A 20,275-nucleotide genomic window follows, 5' to 3' on the forward strand; every position below is an offset into this window, starting at 1 on the left:
CATACATTTATTCATTATGTAGATTTAAGCCAAATAATTAAACAGGTAGAAAGCATAGAGAACGCATTTAAAATAATTAAAGATAAGTTTAATGTTAAAAATATAACTAATAATATTTCTTATTATGGACTTGCCGAAAATTTACTTCTAAGAACTGAATATTTAATACAAATTACGGTGGAAAAACTTGAAAATTTACATCCACATGTTCGTAAGGAACGAGGCTTAATTAACGCGGTTGGTAAAATATATAAATGGCTATTTGGAACTCTCGACGCTGACGACGGAAATTATTATAAAGCAGCAATAAATACACTTGAGAAAAACCAAAATAATTTAGCCAAAGAACTAGAACTACAAGTATCTTTATCAAAGGGCATAATTAATAATTACAATAAAACTATTGTAAAATTAAATGAAAATCAACGAAAACTACAAACTGGTTTAAAAACATTCCAAAATGCAGTATTAATGACGATAAACTCTTTACAAGACTATCTTAGTTTTCACGGGATCATTACGCAATTAAACTTAGATTGCCAAAATATTTTAATGTTTCTAGATAACCTAGAAGACGTTTGCAAAAGTTAATGCGCTTCATAATAGTATTTTACCGATTTCGGATTTGAATAAAATGCTTAAATATTTAGCATCAATTTATAAAGATAATCAAATTCCCCAATTTAAAAACATTTTATCTTCTTATCAAATTTTGGGAACTCAGGTAAATTTTGTTGACTCGAAAGTGATCTTTGAAGTGTACCCATTTTAATATCCGAAATATTTTCCTTTTACCATATTTTCCCAATAATCCAAAATCAATCAATTTTTATACCCCATTACCCTTATATGGCACAAGCGGAGAAGAAGAGACAATTCACCGTAGAAACATGTCCCGTCATCGAAGAAATCTACTTTTGCAAAGAAGAAACTCATCCCCGAGATGTATGCGTGGAGAATTTATTTGACGATATAGGAATGGAAAACTGCCCAATTACGAAAATGAACCTGTCAGAGGCAATTATAGAACAAATCACTCAAAATTTAGTTCTTGTTTTGCCACAGAAGCCTGAAAAATTACTAATTAAGTGTAACACGGATCGATATATGCAAATCGAAGTACCAGTACTGATTAAGATACCAGTAAACTGTCAAATAGAAATTAATAAAGAAAAGTTCTTCAACGATGTGAAAATCCAGTACGGAAAACCAATATTTTTACCAAAAATCCAATTGACAGAAATGAAAGCAATGAAAGTCCTGGATACCCCCAGTCTTTCAAAAATGAATGTGAATTAAATATACCAGCTGAGAGACTTAGCAGAAAAAATAACTCCCATGGAACCAGTGGAAGAAGAAACGAATACGTTCCAAATAATTGTTATTGTTTTTGGAATAATCATGGTTCTAATTTTAGTTTTCATCATCAAGAAGTTCTTATTCGGAGAGGTACGAGAATTGAAGAAAATCGCATCCAAAGAGGAAACCTGCCAGGGAGAAAATCTTGAAGTTTTTTCGAAAAAACACTCAGTTATTTTCGAAAGTAAAGGAGGGAGGAGTTATATGTCCCAAACTGCAGACGAAGCCCAAAGCTAAGCGAAGATAACACATCGCTGACACCTCATTAATTATTTTATTCGATTGTAATATTGTAAAATACGCTCTTAATTATTCTAACCTTTGTAAAGGCCAGTTCGAATAAAACTTTATTTCGCTTTCCGTGTAATAAATGTTTTTAAAAACGCTCTCCCGAATTTTGAACATTTAAGTATCGCTAAACTAAATTTATAAGTTAGACAGTAATTTAGAGGTTAAGTAAGAATAATGTTCAAGAGCCGAACTTGCAACCTATTTTTTGTCGGACTAGCGAAATCTACCTACTTTTATGTAAGACATTAATTGATTTAGATAGAAAATGTCCTAAAGTTTCATTTAACAGTTGCTGATGAATAACGTATTATCGTGAGGTCAACAACTTTAAAGTGTAGGACTGAAAAATCCTACCAGTTTATTTGTAGGACAATGTGATCATTTTTTTATAAAAATTTTTAGCAAGCTATACCAAACCTATTTGTTTGTAGGCCAAATTTAATTTCTAATTATATATTTCAATATTTATAAATTTAGCTAAAAACTAAACTGTTGCTGATCATTTTGGTATGACATGATTTTATACCTGCGTGTATAGTTAGCTACCTGATACAACAATTTTGGTAGAGGAAAAGGTTAGGCGTCTTGATGAAATGAAAGGATTTTCAAAGAATTACCTTGTTGCTTATCATTTCGAAAAAAGGTCCAGGGCTCCCGGACTATAAGGGGCGCTGTGAGCCAAATCAAGTGTTTTCTGCATAAAACTGTTGATATTGTGATAGTGTTCTTAAAATCTATTATACGAATTTTGAGGTGCTGTTGTATTAATTTTAAGTTTATTTTTGAATAGCCCCATCTATCGTGCGCATATTTAAACCTTTATTTCATTATTTTTGTTAGTTTTACGGTGTAACGTCAGAGGGAAGGCAACGTTATTTGCCTTATTCTAGTTATTGAAGATATATTTTTATCTGAAGCAGACAGACACATTTTGTTACCTTTGCTTTATCGACAAAATCTCTGCCTACCAATATTCAGAAACTAAGGCTTAGCAAATCCTATTGTGAACAAGACGTAGACTGTAAATGTAATAACTTTCTTGAAAAAAAAACTTTTACAAAATATCTGGGCATGCTGATTGATGAACTGTTTCCTTGGAGCAATCATACTAATTATGTAACTAGCAAAATCAAAAACTATTATATAAGTTCTATGAATTACGTAATATGTGGAGGGACTAAAAATTGATTGCAGGTGGGTCAAAAATGTATTTTAAAAAAAAAGCGATATCCGAGTAACTAACTTTTTGAGGAGCGCAATCTGCTTACTTTTAAACAATTGTATATCAAAACAGTGATAAGATTTATGCTAAAAACCAACTTTTATAAAACCAAAATAAACGAAATCGGACATCTAGATTCTAGACGCAGGGACAAGTCGGTGCAAAAACTAGACTTACTTAATATGTTTGTATTGTCGTTTGTGTTATATTTATATTGTCGCTGAGGAGAGTTGATGTGGAAGCGGTTGATTTTTTTTCAATTTGGTTTATTTTGGTTAGCCTCTGTTATTGCCTTGGTGACGTCAAACCTGCGCGGAAGATATCCATTGTAAACTCGGTTGATTTTTTTCAATTTTGGTTTGTTTTTGTTAGTTTCTGTTATCGCTTTGGTCGTAATTTCTATTTTATCGAGTTCAGACGATTATAATTATTAATCTTGCAAATGTGGGAAATTAATTAAAATTTTGCTCGTTTTGTGCCGACATTGTATTAATACAATGTCTGCTGCCCAGCATCATGTAGCTCTACAGAACCCCAAACATGTGGCGTGTCAGAATCAGATATACTGTACTTGACCAAATATTTTCAATTCTCTGCCTCCTGAAGTAAGAGTTAAATCATATAATAGAATAAAAAAGAGGTACCTGACTGGATTAGACTAAGCGGTTTTGATTTAGTTTATTTGGAATAAACCAGAAAATAATAATAAAAAATACCTTAGTTCGTCCAAAAATTATTGTTGATAATTGCTAACTTTTGAAAATGTGGGCTGTAATTGTAAATAGTAATGCAATGTAATTAAAAATCAAATGAAATGTAAATGTTAGGTTAGTATATTGCGGCAGTCAAACATTATTGTTTCCAATTTGTCAGTTCTATTTTGTTGAGAACTCAGCGTTTATATAATAACAGAAATAATTAGTATATACTGTTTATTTGTAAGTAAGTAAGTATTATTATTATTATTAAATAGTTCATTTACCGTAGATGTCCCCTAAAAAAATATTGCAAAAACGGATTAATAATTGATAGTCAAGGACGAGAAATCGTTAACAATGTCTCGCAATCTAAATCAACCTACTCTAGGATTCAAAATGAGTCAAGAAAAATGAATGGAGACTAACTGCTTAGGAGATGAAACAGGCACTTCTTCTTGCACGCCCAGGAAAAAGAGGCCAATGATTTCAAGAAAATTGGAATATATCACTCCGTAAGGGAAATCATTAACGATTTTTATATTTTGGGGAAGAGATGATTTTATGATTTAATAACAAACTATTGTACCTACGTAGTTTCTTTTTTAATAATTAGGCAGAAAATATTAGACAGATTGATTTCGCTTGATAACATGATAACCGTTGGTTCTTTAAGGACCCTATTGGGCCAAGTGGGCTTCAAGTAAGTTATCTATTAATATATTTGTTATTTTGTGAGGTAATTTAAAAAATTAATCATTAGAAATAAAGATAAAATTATCATGATTTTGCAGGTAGCAAAAACATAAGATAAACGTAAACTTTTGATCGCAAACAAGGTTTTAGTGCATGGATTATGTAATGTGAATAAAAAAATTTAATAGAAAACACAAAACTTAGAGGCGAAGGGTGGAATGCTATACAGTGCGTCCCACGTAAGAACTGTACACTTTTGTAAAATCTTTGTCTTTGGTTACATTTTGATCTTTTTTTTAGTCCGATAGGTCTCTGAAAAATGTACTAAAACCTTGTTTTGATTTTTGTTGCAACTTAAAGTCATGGCCAACTGAGACTATTTCACAAAAGAGAGAGATAATAGAAATACTATTAGGGCTTTTTTAAAAAATAAAGTGTAAAATTCTTATTCAGGAGTACTTAGAACCCAACTATACCATTTTTTATAATGCTTTAATACAGGGTGTTCGAAATATCGTTTGTGCCTTGCTTAAGACTGTACATCGTTGTAAAATGTTTGACTACGGTTTGATTTTGATCATTTTTTTTGTTGGATAGATCTCTCAAAAAGGCACCAAAATCTTATGTTTCTTATTACATAAACATAAACATTACATAAACCTGAAGTCATGGTTAACCGAGCCTAATTTTTTATGTCAAATATCGTGAAGGGAAATCTGTGCTTGTGAAAACGAACGGTCGGAATTCAATTCCATAATAAAATAGAGGCCTTCATTAAAAATTGGATGGCAAGTAGAAATGTCACATTTAAGTTGCCACATCTTGCAAAGAACTCATACAACTGACAGTACCAGTAGCAGTATTCAGGGTACTGTTCTATCAGATTCAGAATAAAAATACATCCGATTTTTTTTGTTCTGTAACGACATTGTGAAAAAATATCTTTAATTTGCATTATTTATTATTGTATTACTTACTAAACAAATAAATTAAAAGCTTTAAAAAAATAATTTGGGTTTTATCGAAAAAATTACTGCCTACAACAATAGATTTGGTAATTTGATGCTTGTGTTTTTATTTGTATTTAGCATTTTAGAAAAAGATCTTTTTTAGTAATCTAGCGTTTTGACGCATTATTTATATGCGTGTAAAATGAAAAAAAATTCAATACAAACATCGCATCTTATTAATGTTTTAATGTATTCTCTTACTCGTCACGCCACTGATAGGGCAACTTACCATTTCTTGAGAGAGACAGAAGAGAAAGAGACTCTACAGAAATGCGTTGTGTCCAATATACGGGGTGTTATTATTTTTTAATAATGCACTCAGTTATGGTAAGTGGCTATCTATCGAAAAAGGACGTCAGCTTCATGCAGTGTGTCTGTATTACAAAATAATCCAGAATAAGTGCCCACCTTACCTGTAACCCGTGTCTGAGGAATAGCCTATTTTCACATTACAATAATTTACTGGGTCAGAACGTTGATCATTTCTAAATTGTTTTCTGTCCCTTTTTGCAAATGATTTTCTTGTACTTATAAACCCGGTATTGTTTGGAAATAAACCATTTATGTATTTATTAATTAATTTATTTTTTAAGTTTTTTCACGGATTCACGTTATTCTCACGGATTGGTTTGAAATTTGGCAGCGTTGTTTCTAGTGATAAGGGGCTGACTTAGCTCTAAATAAATATAAATTAAACAATTATTTGATTATTTGATTTTATTTAAATTTCGATACTTTCCTGAGATAGAGCGACCAACATCTTGCTCTGTCGACGATATAAACTATTTTATTGGATGTCCATTTATCGACATTCCGAGAATGTTTGAGAATAATTTGACTAAAAATAACTTAATATTTATCTTATAAAAAAATTATAAGAACTGCTGAACAAGGACTTCAGCTGTTATTCGAATTTGTTAATCATGTACTTTATTTACGGACTTGCTGATGGCAATGCATTAGAACAGATATGAACAACCCCCAATAAAAAAAATACAATACTTAGTCTTCATCAGAATTCTTTTATATCTTGCGCAATGTGTAAACCAATTTGTTTGCTGTATAATAAATCTATGTCGGTGATGAAAGAGCTGAATATAAATAAATAATAAAAATAATAAATAAAAATAAATATTAAGGGGGCAAAATCTATATGTTAGAGGTTTGCAAGATTTTGTGTTCTGAAAAGAAAAGGAAATTTGGAAAATTTAGTTTATCAAGAAGTATAAAAATGATGATGGTTAATGGTATAAAAACAACAGTGACTGACCGTATGGCTGGATTGGAATCATTTTCCATGGCATTAGACGAGATCACCGATTTGTCTGAAACAGTTCCATTGGTGTTGATAAAGAGTTCATCGTTACTGGGAAACTGTTTGCTTTACACATTTTTCACAAGTTTTAGCTTGTCATCGTCAAAATTAGTTGCAGTATGCACAGATGGTCGAATCCAAAAGAAACCAAATGAAATGTGCAAAAAGATGATTTGATAGTACTTCATTACTTGATCAAAAAGCAGAGAATGTGGTCTAAGTACATTCGACTCCAGAATGTTATCAATGCGGTAGTAAAAAATATCAATTTAATTCCATCAAAAGAGCGTCGTCAATTCAAGGCGTCCTTTATTTTTCACAAAATGTTCACAAAAATTATTGGGTCAAAACGTATTGCGAGGCAATTTTGCGAAGGCGGATAAAAATTGGGAAGTATCCTATAATTAATTGATACGACCCATTTACAAATCTTCTGGATTCCTCAAGGAATCAAGAATCAAGAATCAAAGGTGTAAATAGTATTATATTACCCATTCTTCAAAAAATAAATCTATATTTCCCGCACTGGAAAGGCAGACCATTTTTTCATTTCGGCAAGAATATATTAACCAGTTATAGCCTTGTTCACCCTATGTAAATTACTCGAAAGCCTTCTGGAAATGGTGTGCATTGAATCGTTCAAAGTTTGTTTTTCCAAAAAACGTCAACTTTTTTAATATCTGTTTGTTGCTTTATCATCGGCTGCAACCAAATACTTACTCCTATTCACTATTTAATCTTAACAAAGCAATGTTTGGCTAATACTTTTGTCACGGCTAATTAACATTATAGCAATAGTCTTAGACATAAAGAAGAGTAACTATTCGAAAAATTAAAATAAATCACAGATGATTAAAAATAGGAAAATGTTAATAAGTATGTAAGTAATTGTAAGATCTTTAAGAAAAAATACAGAAAATCGAAATTTTTAAATTCAAAATGAACGAATACATTTATATTCGTTTATTTTTTAACTGTTAGGTTTAGGTATGTATTATACGTATGTATAAAAAAGTTGAAAAATTTCTAAACGAATTAAAAAAAAAATAAAAATAGAGTCTTCCATTTAAAAAAATGTATGTTTTATTCATCACGCTTTTTTGAGCAACCCTGTATACTATGCAACTCCTGTATTTATCATTTTCTCGCAACTTTTGAAACCTAACAACATAAAACGTAAATAAACAAAAATAAATTGGTAATATTTTTTATGATGACTCTATTTTTTCGAAAATTTCAAACCTCCGTAACAAAATCTTGTTTTCAAAAAATCGGTTTATAACAGAGGTCCGGCGTTCGCTTTTGAAACAACCATTTTTCCAAAAAAATAAAATAAAAAGATGTTACAGTTAACGTGGACTCCACCTTTAGGTTCCTCATCTCCCTGGCCAATCCGATAAGGTCTTTCGGGCCATTGACGTTGATATCGTACGCCGCCTTGATGGGCTCGTCGAAATTGACGGTGGCGGCCACGTGGAAGACCACGTGGACGTCGGAGATAAGCCTCTGGCGGTCGGTGATCGATAGCCCCAAGCCAGCCAGGGTGCAGTCGCCAGGTATCGCTTCCACGCGGTTTTTGCACTTCGGTTGGCGCTCTTTGAGACCGTCGAAGAGCTACGAAGAAATAACGGTTCGTTGAATGAATGGACGACGCAAACATTTTTATTGAAAACGAACCCGTCTCAGCTAACGCAATGTGCAATATAATTAGAGCATTAAAATTTAGAGTGTAAAAAAATATCGACAAAAATAATTATTCGAAAGGTCTTCGACGGGGCACTGTAATACTATTTATAAATCTTCTGGATGTTATTTGTACTATGAGTGTATAGTCTGTCTAAACCTTTCAATTATGGTGCAAGAAAACTCGGGTTCGGTAGGTATTAAAGGACAACATTAGGGACGGACTCTGGGAGGTTTTAATAATTTTTTTTTGTTTACTAAGGTGTGTATAATCTTATTAAATTACACTAATAAAAAACAATCACATTAAATATACACATTAAATCCTTAGATAGGAATATTTACTTATAATTACATTTTTATTCTAAATATCTAAGTCTAATTCTGTTTCACTATCAGAGTCGTCATTGAGGTTAATTATAATATGATTTATGTTGTTTTGTATAGAAATGGAAGAGTCCCCAATTTTTACAATGTGCTGTACCGAATTTTTTCAGCTCTCAATTGGTATGGTATTAATTACAATGTTTATCAAATTTATAATACTGGAGTAACATTTTTTGCTCCGACTGTTGATTTTATTTGGTGGAAGAAGACGTAAAATAGTATGCCCAGCCTGGGCAGCCAAATAATCGCATGTATACTGTTTTTTAATTACATATGAATTTAGTACTTCCAGGAGTTGCGCTTTTTATAACTAAATTCAAAATAAATATCATTTTTCAACAAATATGCCTGGATTTCAGTTTTTGAACTTGATGCTTTGCGTAGCAGACGGCTATGGTAGCTTGCGTTATCCATGACAATAACACTGTTACTGGAAATATTTTATAAAGTATTGTTTTGGAACTAATTTAAAAAAAGTTCGACACTTGTAGCGTTATGATAATCCAAGCTAACTAATGTTCTCTGCAGACAACAACAGCAAGCAACTGGTTTGGGACAAATCCGTCTTCTGACCCAGCGTGTATTATGGTGATGCGTTTTCCTTTATTTGAAGGTGCTTTCGTCTGACAGTTTTGAATGGATTCAACCCATCTTTTGGATACAGTGTCGTTTGGAACGAACCAGGTTTCAGGTGAATTCTGGATCTTTGGGCTAGTCTATATCTTTTTAGTTTCTTGTGCGTAATCTGTGTGATATTCTTACCTTTTGTCTATTTTGTGGTACTTAAATCCAATTTGACAAACAACTCTATGGAGGATCGCGTGGCTTATTCATCTTATTCTAGCTTTTTTTCGGTTCATCCAAGGTAGGAATAACGCTTTGTTAAGCGCAATATATTTTCCTTTTTATTAGGTGAGTTTGAAAATCACTACGTTTATTCGATATAGGCGTTTTTCTAAGTAGACAGGTTTCTTTTAAAGCTTCATGTTTAATAAATCCTCTACTGATTAACGTTTCATACAGGTACTTTCAACCGCCAGTGTCCCTAGAGGGCAACATTTCAAGGAATTGGAAGAAATTTTGGAAGAAATTCCAAGTTTTTATGGAATACACGCAATTGACAAAGAAACCAGAGTCAAAGAAGATTGCCGTTTTTCAAAACTTGATAGGCTATGATGGCCTAGAACTGTTTAACGGTTTTGATTTTTCAGAAGGGGAAAACGAAAAGTTGGAAACCATAATAGACAAGTGTGATGCTCATTGCTCGTCCAAGTTGAATTTAACATTTGAACGATTTAAATTTAACAACATTGTCTAAAAAACTTTGATAGTTTTTTAACAGAACTTTGTAAGGCAGTTAAAATGGCGATGTATAAAGATCCAGAAGACATGGTGCGTGACAAAATTGTAATAGGAATTCTTGACAAGCGAGTCTAAAGTATATTGTTAAAGGACTCTAATTTAACGTTAGAGAAATGCTTAAAGGTGAAAAAGTAACTTTGTAAAGATAAATAAAAATAACAGTGGAAAAGATAAACTATCCAAAGCAGAATTCAGTTGCCAATTTTGTGGATATCAACATCACAGAGGGAAAGGTTGCCCAGCATTTGGAAAGACTTGTGCCAAGTGCCATGGAAAACACCATTTTGCAGCAGTTGTTATTGTTGTATTGCTCCAATTTCTGTGCGTAATCAGATGCTTTCACTTTTACACGAAGGTCACAACGGAATAGAAAAACCAAAAAATAAGGCTCGTCAAATTTTTTATTCGCCAAGAATGTAAAATTTGTGAAAAAAATGCTAGACGTCAGCAAAAGGAACCTCCATTACTATTTGCATTGCCAGCTTGGGAATTGATATAGATATAAAAATGATCAAAATTAATGATAAAAGTAGTATTTCAATTAGAACAGTTAGAGTAGAATTTTAATATTAATTATAGAAATCCAAATTCCCCACAGTCTAATTGTCTTGCTGAAAAGGGATGTGTATTATGAAAATATCCTAAAAAAAGTCAATGGAAAATGCTGAAAATTTAGATCCATATTTAATGCAGTATCGGAATTCCCCTTTAAAAAGTTTAGGTTATATCCCTTCTCAGTTGTTAATAAGTAGAATTTGCAAAACAAAAGCGTCCATCGCAAGTGAATTAGTTACCTTAGTTATGTAACGATGTTAGATGTACGTTACAATTTAAACAGAATTTGTATAAAACTAATCATGGCAAATATTCCAAAGAACTTGAATCCTTAAAAAATGATAATGATTTAGAGATGGGAGCCTAGTAACGTGACTTTTCATCATATTAACCCTAGATCATATATTGTAAAAGATGCAAGTGACAATTCTTCTTTCAATCAGTACAGGCCCCTCTCTTTTGAAGTTGAAAATTGCTCTGAAGACACGAAAAATGATATGTATATAACAACTTGCTTGACAAATTTAATCATGATATTGTTAAAAACAGTATTTTTGGGCGTCCTACTAAAAAATCAAAAAGATAAACTTTTAACAGAGATATAATATAGTACCAAGTTGCCTGTTTTATGTATTGTAATCCAATGTTATTTGTACAATGAGTGTACTGTTCAAGTGATATTCTGTGGTCAATCGTTACCGACGAAAACATGTAGGCAGATGATTGGTTTTCTCCTGCTGGGTACGGCTAAGAAGCCACGAGGAGTGTTATTTTAATTTGTTTTTAGTTAATACACTTTGTGAACTAAGATGTTGATTTTTATTTAGGACTAGAAAGGTGCTGAATATTACATATGTTTATTAGTCAAACTATAATTCTTGCACCTTGTAATCAATTCTTCAGCCAAAGAAAAATCCGAGAATTCATAAAAATCTATAAATACGAAAGAGTACCAAGTTTTTAATATATAAATAGAATATTTTCCTGATATCGAAAATATCTAGATTGTTGGTTTTCGGATAAACCGTTCTTCTTCACATATGGTGCCGCTTTACTTTAAATCGAAAAATTTAGAGGAAGAAAAGTTTCACGTGGTTCTTCTTTTTTATTCCAATGACAATGAAATAGCTGCAGGTTAACGGCAATATCGTTAGATCACGGGTACCATACCGAATCGTTGTGCGATCTCAATTGTTGCCATACAATTCGGAATGTCATATTACATACATACATATACACATATTACACTTTAAAATATTCGGTCTCAAGAGGCATATGACAAAGGACCCCGAATTTTTGGGAAAATATATTTTTACTGATGAAGCAACCTTCGGACTTTATATTGAATTCGATTCATCATAAAATGAGAGATAATATTAGAAAATGTTCATTCATTTTCATTGTTCGCTTAATTAACGTTGTTATCGGTTTTATTATCGTTGATGATGTTGTGTGATGTTAATTAATATTATTGAAATTGTTATTGAAATAAAAAAGACGAACTACTTGTAGCTTTTCTTGATTAACATTTGTTAAGTTAATAAAAGTTTTAAACTTCACACAGATTCTCTAAATATTAGCAATCTATATATTTTTCAAATCAGAAGGAAAACATCTTTAGTCGTAACAGAAAATATATAGGGTATTTTTAGTTTTCTTTTACAAGTCTGAAAGGTAATACTGCACAAATTATATAATATGTGTATTAAAAGTTGTTTCAGTGACTTCCGTTCCGTGTTTATAGATTTTTATGGATTCTGTGACTTTTCTTTGGTAGACGAATTGATTACAAGATGCGAGAATTTTAGTCTGCCTTATCAACAATCGTCGCAGGATAAGTCCGAAATATTTGTAACAATTTCCTTATTTTAAATTGACATTATTAACACATTCTAGAATTTCTGAGAGCTTTCGAGGCATATCCTTAATATGTAATAAGGTAGGCAGGATTTCAAATAGTGGTTGTTCGGTTTGTAAAACCGGCAACACTGTGTACGCAATCGCACCAGGCAGACAAAAGTATGCAATTTTCAGTTATCGACATGGCTTGGAGCGGAGTGCATCGTGCTTTCGTTGTCGAGGACTTTATTAGAAATGGGGAATCTGTAATAGCGACGCAGCGCGCCTTTCGTAATCAGTTTGATGTTTGAAGAACAATTCGTCGGTGGGTTTTACATTTCAGAGAAACAGGTTCTGCGCTTAACCGAAAATCTACTGGCCGACCAAGGACAGTAAGAACACCGGAAAATGTGAATACAGTAAGAGTTTCCGTACAACAGTCTCCAAGGCGTTCAGCTCGTAAGCATGCAGCTGCTTTGGGAATTCCCGATAGAAGTGTTCGAAGAATTTTACACAACTCATAACAATAATGGCAGTGCAGGAATTAAGCGCAAGAGATTTTGAAACCCGTACAAAAGCGATGAAGGTCACTTTCACCTCACGGGTACCCTAAATAAGCAAAATTTCCGTTATTGGTCAGCAAATAGTCCACAGGAACTTCATGAGCGACCTCTTCACAGTCCAAAAGTTACCCTCTGGTGCACAATCTCGGAGTTCGGCGTGTGGGGTCCTTGCTTTTTCGAAGAAGATGGAATAACGGTAACAGTCAACGGAGATCGATATTTTGATATGCTTAACAATTTCTTGAGTCCAAAAGTGAACGAGTTGAACAACCATCAAAGAGAACATCTTTGGTTCCAGCAGGATGGTGCTACATCGCACACAACGCGTCGTTCACTAAATCTTCTTCAAGAAATGTTCCTAAACAAAGTGGTGTCTTTAGGGGGTGATCTTGGCTGACCGCCACGTTCGCCTGATTTGTCGCCTTGCGACTTTTTTCTTTGGGGTTACCTGAAAGCGAGAGTTTTTACACATCGTACGCGGACTTTGGAATAATTAAAGGCAAGAAATACAGAAATTGCCTCAATTCCCCAAGAAATGATCCATCGGGTAATGATGCGCTAAAAGACATCGTTTTTAAAAAATAACGTTCCTAAATGGCATAAAATGTACATTTCAAAAATAATTTAAAAAAATGTTTGCTTTATGTAGTTTGGTTTTTATTAACATCCCAAATAGTACCTATCATTTTGCCGTACCCTGTACATATGTAATTATATTCTCTTTGAAAGTTTTTGCGACGCCTTCTCAACCAAGACAGTAATCTACATTGGACTTTTAATTTCTAGTTGAAAGCACTATATAGAATAAAGGACTGAAATACAAGTCCATCAAAGTTTTTTCTTGGGCATTTTTGCAATAAATAGAAACTGCACAGGGTGGTTTACTACTTAAATGGCAAGACCAAGCTCAATTTTTTAAATTCAGTTTCGTATTCTGGAGATCATATCTTTCCTTTTTATGAGTTGAAGAATAAAAAACACAAAGTTAATTTTGAAATTTCAAATTTCAAATTTCTGTCAGTAGAGAATATGGAGATAAAACAAGAACTCAAGAAGAACCTTGTAATTTGTTTAATGCAAAATATCCAGGAATACCCATTACAAGAACAACGTGTCGTGAAAAAACACAAGAAGGGAACAGAAGATTAAACATAATATTAGAAGTTGAAGATAGCGTTGCAGGGCGATAAGCACAAGCCGAATTCGCTAATTGTATCAACGTTTGCCAATAAAATAAATGCGTACAACATAACCGACCTTTTATTATACTGAAGTTGCAACATACACTTTAACATGACACGCACACGACTGACAAGTACAGAGAACAACAGAGCCCGATATATACAATGCTGAGAGGCAAAGATAAACAAACGTAAACGCAATATGTATTGCATATTGCTTATACAAATAAATGTACCTAAGTATTGTATTCCAACATTCTCCCTCAATATTTGCGTACATTGGCGAGTACAATAAGATACCACATTTAATCCTATTTTATGCTAAATTACAGCTAAATCACGGCAAGCTTAGTTTACCACATAAATAAAAGTTAGCCAGACCTTTTGTAAGTAAGTCATTAGTTGACATGTACAAAAACGTAACACTACCATCCCTAACTTTTTCTCATAAGAAATCGTATTTCACATGTATATGTTTTGTACACTTAGGAAATAGTTGATTTGGGGCTAATTTTATGGCACTTTGATTGTCATTATATACTCTATATGCCTGTGATACATTTACAAATTGAAACTCACTACTAGTAGTAAAGAGCTAATGAATCAAAGATTTTAAATACAATGCCCCTTTTGTAGCTTCACACATACTTATATATCCTTGGAGCTGAGAGCTAAAGTCTTTTGTTTTCTGCTTTCCCATGATTTGGGCCCAGGGCTTTCAACTATTGCGCTGCCCAATTTTTTTGTCGTTCTTTGTTTCGAAGATTCAAAATGGCTGCAGATGTAGGTTCCGCATTTTCTGCTATCGAAAAATTGAAGGATCGAGAGAATTATAGCGACTGGCGATTTCAAATCACTGCTCTGTTGAAACATGACGATATGTGATGGCTACTTTAGTGACTACTGACAAAACCCCAACAGCGGTTGCAACAGGCCGGGAGGTAGCACGTAAGGAAGAAGGCGCGTTATCCAAAATAATTCTTTCCTTGGACAAGTCAACGTACCGACATGTGATGCAGGCTTCATCGACGTCTACGCCTTTTGAGGTATCTGTGTTCCATTAAGTTGAGTAATTATGATACAATGAAGGATTATGTCAATGAAATTGTGTGTCTCTCGCAACAACTTAATTCGATGGGTAGACCTATTGATGATGAGTTTTTAGGTGTTATTATGCTGCAAGGGCTCACTGAAGATTATGACCCAATGATGATGGCGCTTGAAAGTTGTGGAACCGACATAACCTCAGATTTGGTACAGATCAAGCTTCTGCAAGATAAAAAATGGCAGAATGGTAAATGCTCGAATGGAGACACAGCGCTCATATCAAAAACAGGTAAAAGGATTCCTTGGTGCTGGAGATGTCGCTCTAAGGGGCACTGTAAAAATCTGTGTACTCAGAAACAATATAACCATCAAAATAACTTTTCTCGTACAAAAGCTAAAAATATGAATAGCAACAAAGCTTTGTTTGCGGCTTTTAACATAAGTGAAAAACATATTTTACCAAATGAATGGTATATTGATAGCGGAGCTACTTCTCATATGACTAGCAATAGTGCATTGTTACCTGTGCTGTCTGGCAAAAATAAAGGACAGGAAATTGCAACGTTTGCCAACAAAATAAATATATACAGAACAGAATAAAATTATACAGAAGTTGCAACACACACTTTAACATAAAGCGCGCACGACAGACTAGTACAGAGAACAACAGAACCTGATATCTAAAGTGCTGAGAGGTAAAGATAAACAAACGTAAACGCAATGTGTATTGCATATTACTTATACAAATAAATGTCCCTAACACGCAAAGTATTGCATTCCAACAGATAGTCTCCGTTATGCATCTTCTGAAGTAGCTTCAAATAATTATGCTAGCCAATGAACAGCTTTGAGTGTATTTAAAGAAGATAACTATAATCCCTACGAGATTATATTACTACAGGAGCAGGACCTCAGACTACATTAAATTCACTTTTTCATCATCAGATTTAGTGATGAAGCCACACGTTTTATATAAATGGTAAGGTAAGTATGGTAGTACACAATAAATGTGGTGGACTAGATTTGATGTGGAAACCGCAAAACAGGAGGAGCACCCCTCGTCACAATTAGACCTCACAGCAAGTCATACTAAATATAAATTTAAACTATCAATACTTTTAGTCATATAATTGGATCTGAACAATGACTGGAATTTTAAAAGTTAACTCGAAAAATTGTACAATTTGACACTTTTTCGAGTATTTTTTTAGCCAGCAGGAAGAATGCTTATTGTTTAAGATCATTTAGGCTTGAGAACTTTTCAACCATGGGCAAGAACCATTTTCAAATTGATGAAATTGGACCAGATTGTAAAAATACCTTCATAATATTACCCAGTGGCTTTAAATCATAGCGTAGACAAAGTTTTCACATTTTTATGGAGATCTCGCAAGAAAACAGTCTATAACCTCAGGATCGACATTGTCTCAGATTATTTAGGATTGACGATACGTTTAGAAGTGTATTATTGTAATTGCTTTCTTTTATTTCTACCACTGCATAACGAAAGAAACTAACCAAAACTAACCTCTGAATGCTGAATTAGGCAATTCTAACCACCCGATCAAATGTGACCATCTAGGACAAACAATTAATCAAATCGATTTTTGCAGTGTCCTATTTTGTATGTTAGTTATTTTGAAGTGAAGAATGATTATTCAAAGAAATTATTACAGGGAAATCCCGATATTGGTGAAAGGTAACATTAAAAAACTGTAAAATAGTTGGTGTTGTTTACCTTATGAGACGTTATTTTTTGTAGACATCAGTACAATTATTAATAGGTTTAGATGCATTTATTTTATACATGAAGAGTTTACACTATTTAGGTATCAGTAAGGATATAGTAAATTATTTGGTGGATATTATTAATTATTATGTTTATTTGGAGCAGATGAAGGCTTTTAAGAGTTTGCTAGCTTAGGAGGCTTTGTTTTAAAAATGAGTACTATTGTAAGCAACGGCAATTTTGTTTAATAAGTGAAAAGTGTCCTCAAATAGCTGCATCTCCAGGCAGGTTAACGTTTTGTGAGTGTTGTATGGGAACATGCTTGGAAATTAAGTGTCGATATTTGTTAAACACAAATCATACTGTGGACATTGACGAGTATCTTAAATTTAAAAGTTCATGCCTTTTTAAAAATGATCATGTCTGAAAACAGATCTGTACCTGCTTATATACCGTTTGAGAGGGAGGAGCTAAAGGAGGGGGATGAACATTATCTCAAATGAGAGTAAGATCGGACAAGTGGACCCTCCATTTACCACTTGATCATAAAAATTTAAGCTGTACATATTTTTTTATAATTACTTATGATGAAAAATTGATCCTCCAAACGATTTTTAAAAATTTTGATTTTAACAATTTTTTTTTTATAACGAAAATTTTAAGCACTTTTAATTAAAAAATGGATTAAAAATCAACCGTAAGAGATAAATTTATGAAATTTTCAGCGTCCATGGTCAAATGTCTATACTTTAAGAATATATTAACGACTTAAAAATATTTGTTTATTTTCGTATTATTAACTAACTTTTAAGTTAACAAATGAAAATTTTACTGATTTATTGGTAAAAAAAAATCAAGTTTTTTTTATCGGTCATCGGTTCCTGAAGAAAATTTCGCTGCTCGTCAATAGTTTAAACAAAATGAATTTATTTATGACAGCGCGCCGGGCGCCGAGCGTCTCGAACTGTATTGAAGGTTTTATCAGTAATAATTTAAAATAGTAATACAAAATATTATTATAAAACAAATTTTATTATTATTTATGTTATTTTATTATAATTATTATTAATAAAATTATATTTCTTTTAACAATGTTATAAAGAATACTATCAATTTTTTTTATTTTTACCAAACAGCGTAAATTTAGAAAAAAATAATCAACTTTAAATTTTTAAAACTGTTATGGTCTATATTTATTTTTTCTATTATTATGTAATTAAAAAATTAGTTTTAATTATTATTTAAATATAATTTTGCCAATTTAGTTAATCATAAAAATGATTTTGATGTTGACGCTGATTGGACTTTTTTCGCTACATTTCATGGCAAAGGAGCGTGTGATGGCTTAGCAGGGAGTGTAAAAAGACAAGCTTATCGTGCTAATCTCCAACGTGATAAAAACAACCACATAACAACCACACTTTCCTTTTTTTCAGTGGGCCGAAAGTTCTTTTAAAAAAAATACCAACCACGATTCGAACGTTTAACTACAATAAAAAATACTCGCCAATTTCATTATTACAAGCCATTGGAAAATTTTGATTGTTAATATAATAATAATGATTGTTAATATTGCTTAAAAAAAATAAATTTCATTAATAATAATTATAATTAAATAACATAAATAGTAATAAAATTTATTTTATAATAACATTTTGTATTATTATTTTAAACTATCACTGATAGAACCTTCAATGCAGTTCGAGACGATCGGCAGCGCGGCGCGTCATTTTGTTTAAACTAATGACAAGCAGTGAAATTTTCTTCCGAAATCTTAAACTTGAATGTGTAAAGCATGTGACCGATAAAAAAAACATGATTTTTTTTACCAAGAAATCAGTTAAATTTTCATTTGTTAACTTAAAAGTTAAATAAACAATAAGAAAATTAACAAATAATTAAAGTATAGACATTTGACCATGGATGCTGAAAATTTCATAAATTTATCTCTTACAGTTGATTTTTAATCTATTTTTAATTAAAAATTGCTTAAAATCTTCATTATAAAGAAATGTTGTCAAAATCAAAATTCTAAAAAATCGTTTGAGGGATCAATTTTCCATCATAAGTACTTATAAAAAATATATATACATTATTTTTTTATGATCAAGTGGTAAATGGGGGGTCCACTTGAGGTGATTTTACTCATGACTGATTCCCATATTGGTGACAAGTACAGAGCTGAGTCGCGCTGAAGATTGGTTGCTTTTAGATTTCTGTAAATTCTCGGATTTGTCATTGGTAGAAGAATTGATTACATGCAAGAATTTTAATTTTATCGAAAAAAATTTATTGTCCGGTTTCGTGATTGTGTTCGCCAACTGCTGATGAGTCTGTTTGTCTTAGTCTTAAAGCTCTTTCATGTTCTTTGAGCCTAGTTGATATTTTTTGTCCGGTCTCTCCAATGTATTGTATGCCGCATTGACGGATCGAAGATGTTGAGACATTTTTGGAAAAAAATTGAGGTTATATCTTTTAAAAACTTTTGAAATGTTTAGTTAAGCTCTTATTAACCCAATAGGATAATTGGCGAAACGTCAGCACTTTCGATTTATCAACAACCGATGCAGGAGGGATACCAAACAAAGTTTTGTAAACTGATTATTGATTGATTAGGCAGTGCACATCCAAATCTGCAATATTTCGATTTTCTAATATGGTCGCCGAATGTATTCTTTAAACAAATAAATTTTGACATAAAAATTCAAAAGATGCTCTTCCGTGCCATGCTGAATGCCAGGGCTCTTGGGTACATTCTTCACCGATGAAATGGGAGCCGTTCTTCAAAAGAATGTTTAAATAAGTTAGAGTTACAATAAAATAGGGTTATGAGAACATTACTGTGATAGATATACTCTTATAAAGAGAATGTTGGACCAGTTAAACTGGGCAAAAGTCGGACAGTTCATTAGAAGAGCAAGTTTTTATTTTGGTTTATGGAATTGCACACTATCGCTAACCAGGCATCTCAAAAATTATAGTTGGAAAAAAGGTTAATTTATGAATATAACGAATATTCCAAGCAGCACTTCAATGTTTGTATGGTAAAAACTATAAATTTAAAGAAAACTCTATTTTATAGTGGTGTATTCAAGGAGAGACCTACGATGCATTTACTGCTATTGGTCCTAATAATAATAATAATAATAATAATAATAATAATAATAATAATAATATTGAAATAAATAAAATCTTGGTATTGCAATCGTATGTTCTGATTCAAAACAGATTTTTAAAAATAAAGTTATTTTTTTTAATAAAACAATTATTTTGTTTTTTGCTTCTAGCTTTTATTAAAAATGTGAGTATGCCACATGTTATATATGTTATAAATTTATATA

General features: G+C 32.2%; 1 protein-coding gene across 1 annotated transcript in view; it reads right to left on the reverse strand.

Annotated features, from left to right (window-relative positions):
• Positions 1-20,275, reverse strand: part of LOC132706556 (fatty acyl-CoA reductase wat-like) — a 63,883-nt gene that overhangs the window by 17,112 nt on the left and 26,496 nt on the right. Inside the window, exon 3 of the mRNA XM_060677938.1 lies at positions 7,954-8,202. Coding sequence (XP_060533921.1) covers positions 7,954-8,202 — 249 coding nt within the window. The remainder of the gene's footprint in view (positions 1-7,953; positions 8,203-20,275) is intronic.

This window comes from Cylas formicarius, unplaced genomic scaffold (assembly GCF_029955315.1).
Source record: "Cylas formicarius isolate icCylForm1 unplaced genomic scaffold, icCylForm1.1 PGA_scaffold_8__14_contigs__length_24414737, whole genome shotgun sequence".
Taxonomy (NCBI): Eukaryota; Metazoa; Arthropoda; class Insecta; order Coleoptera; family Brentidae; genus Cylas; species Cylas formicarius.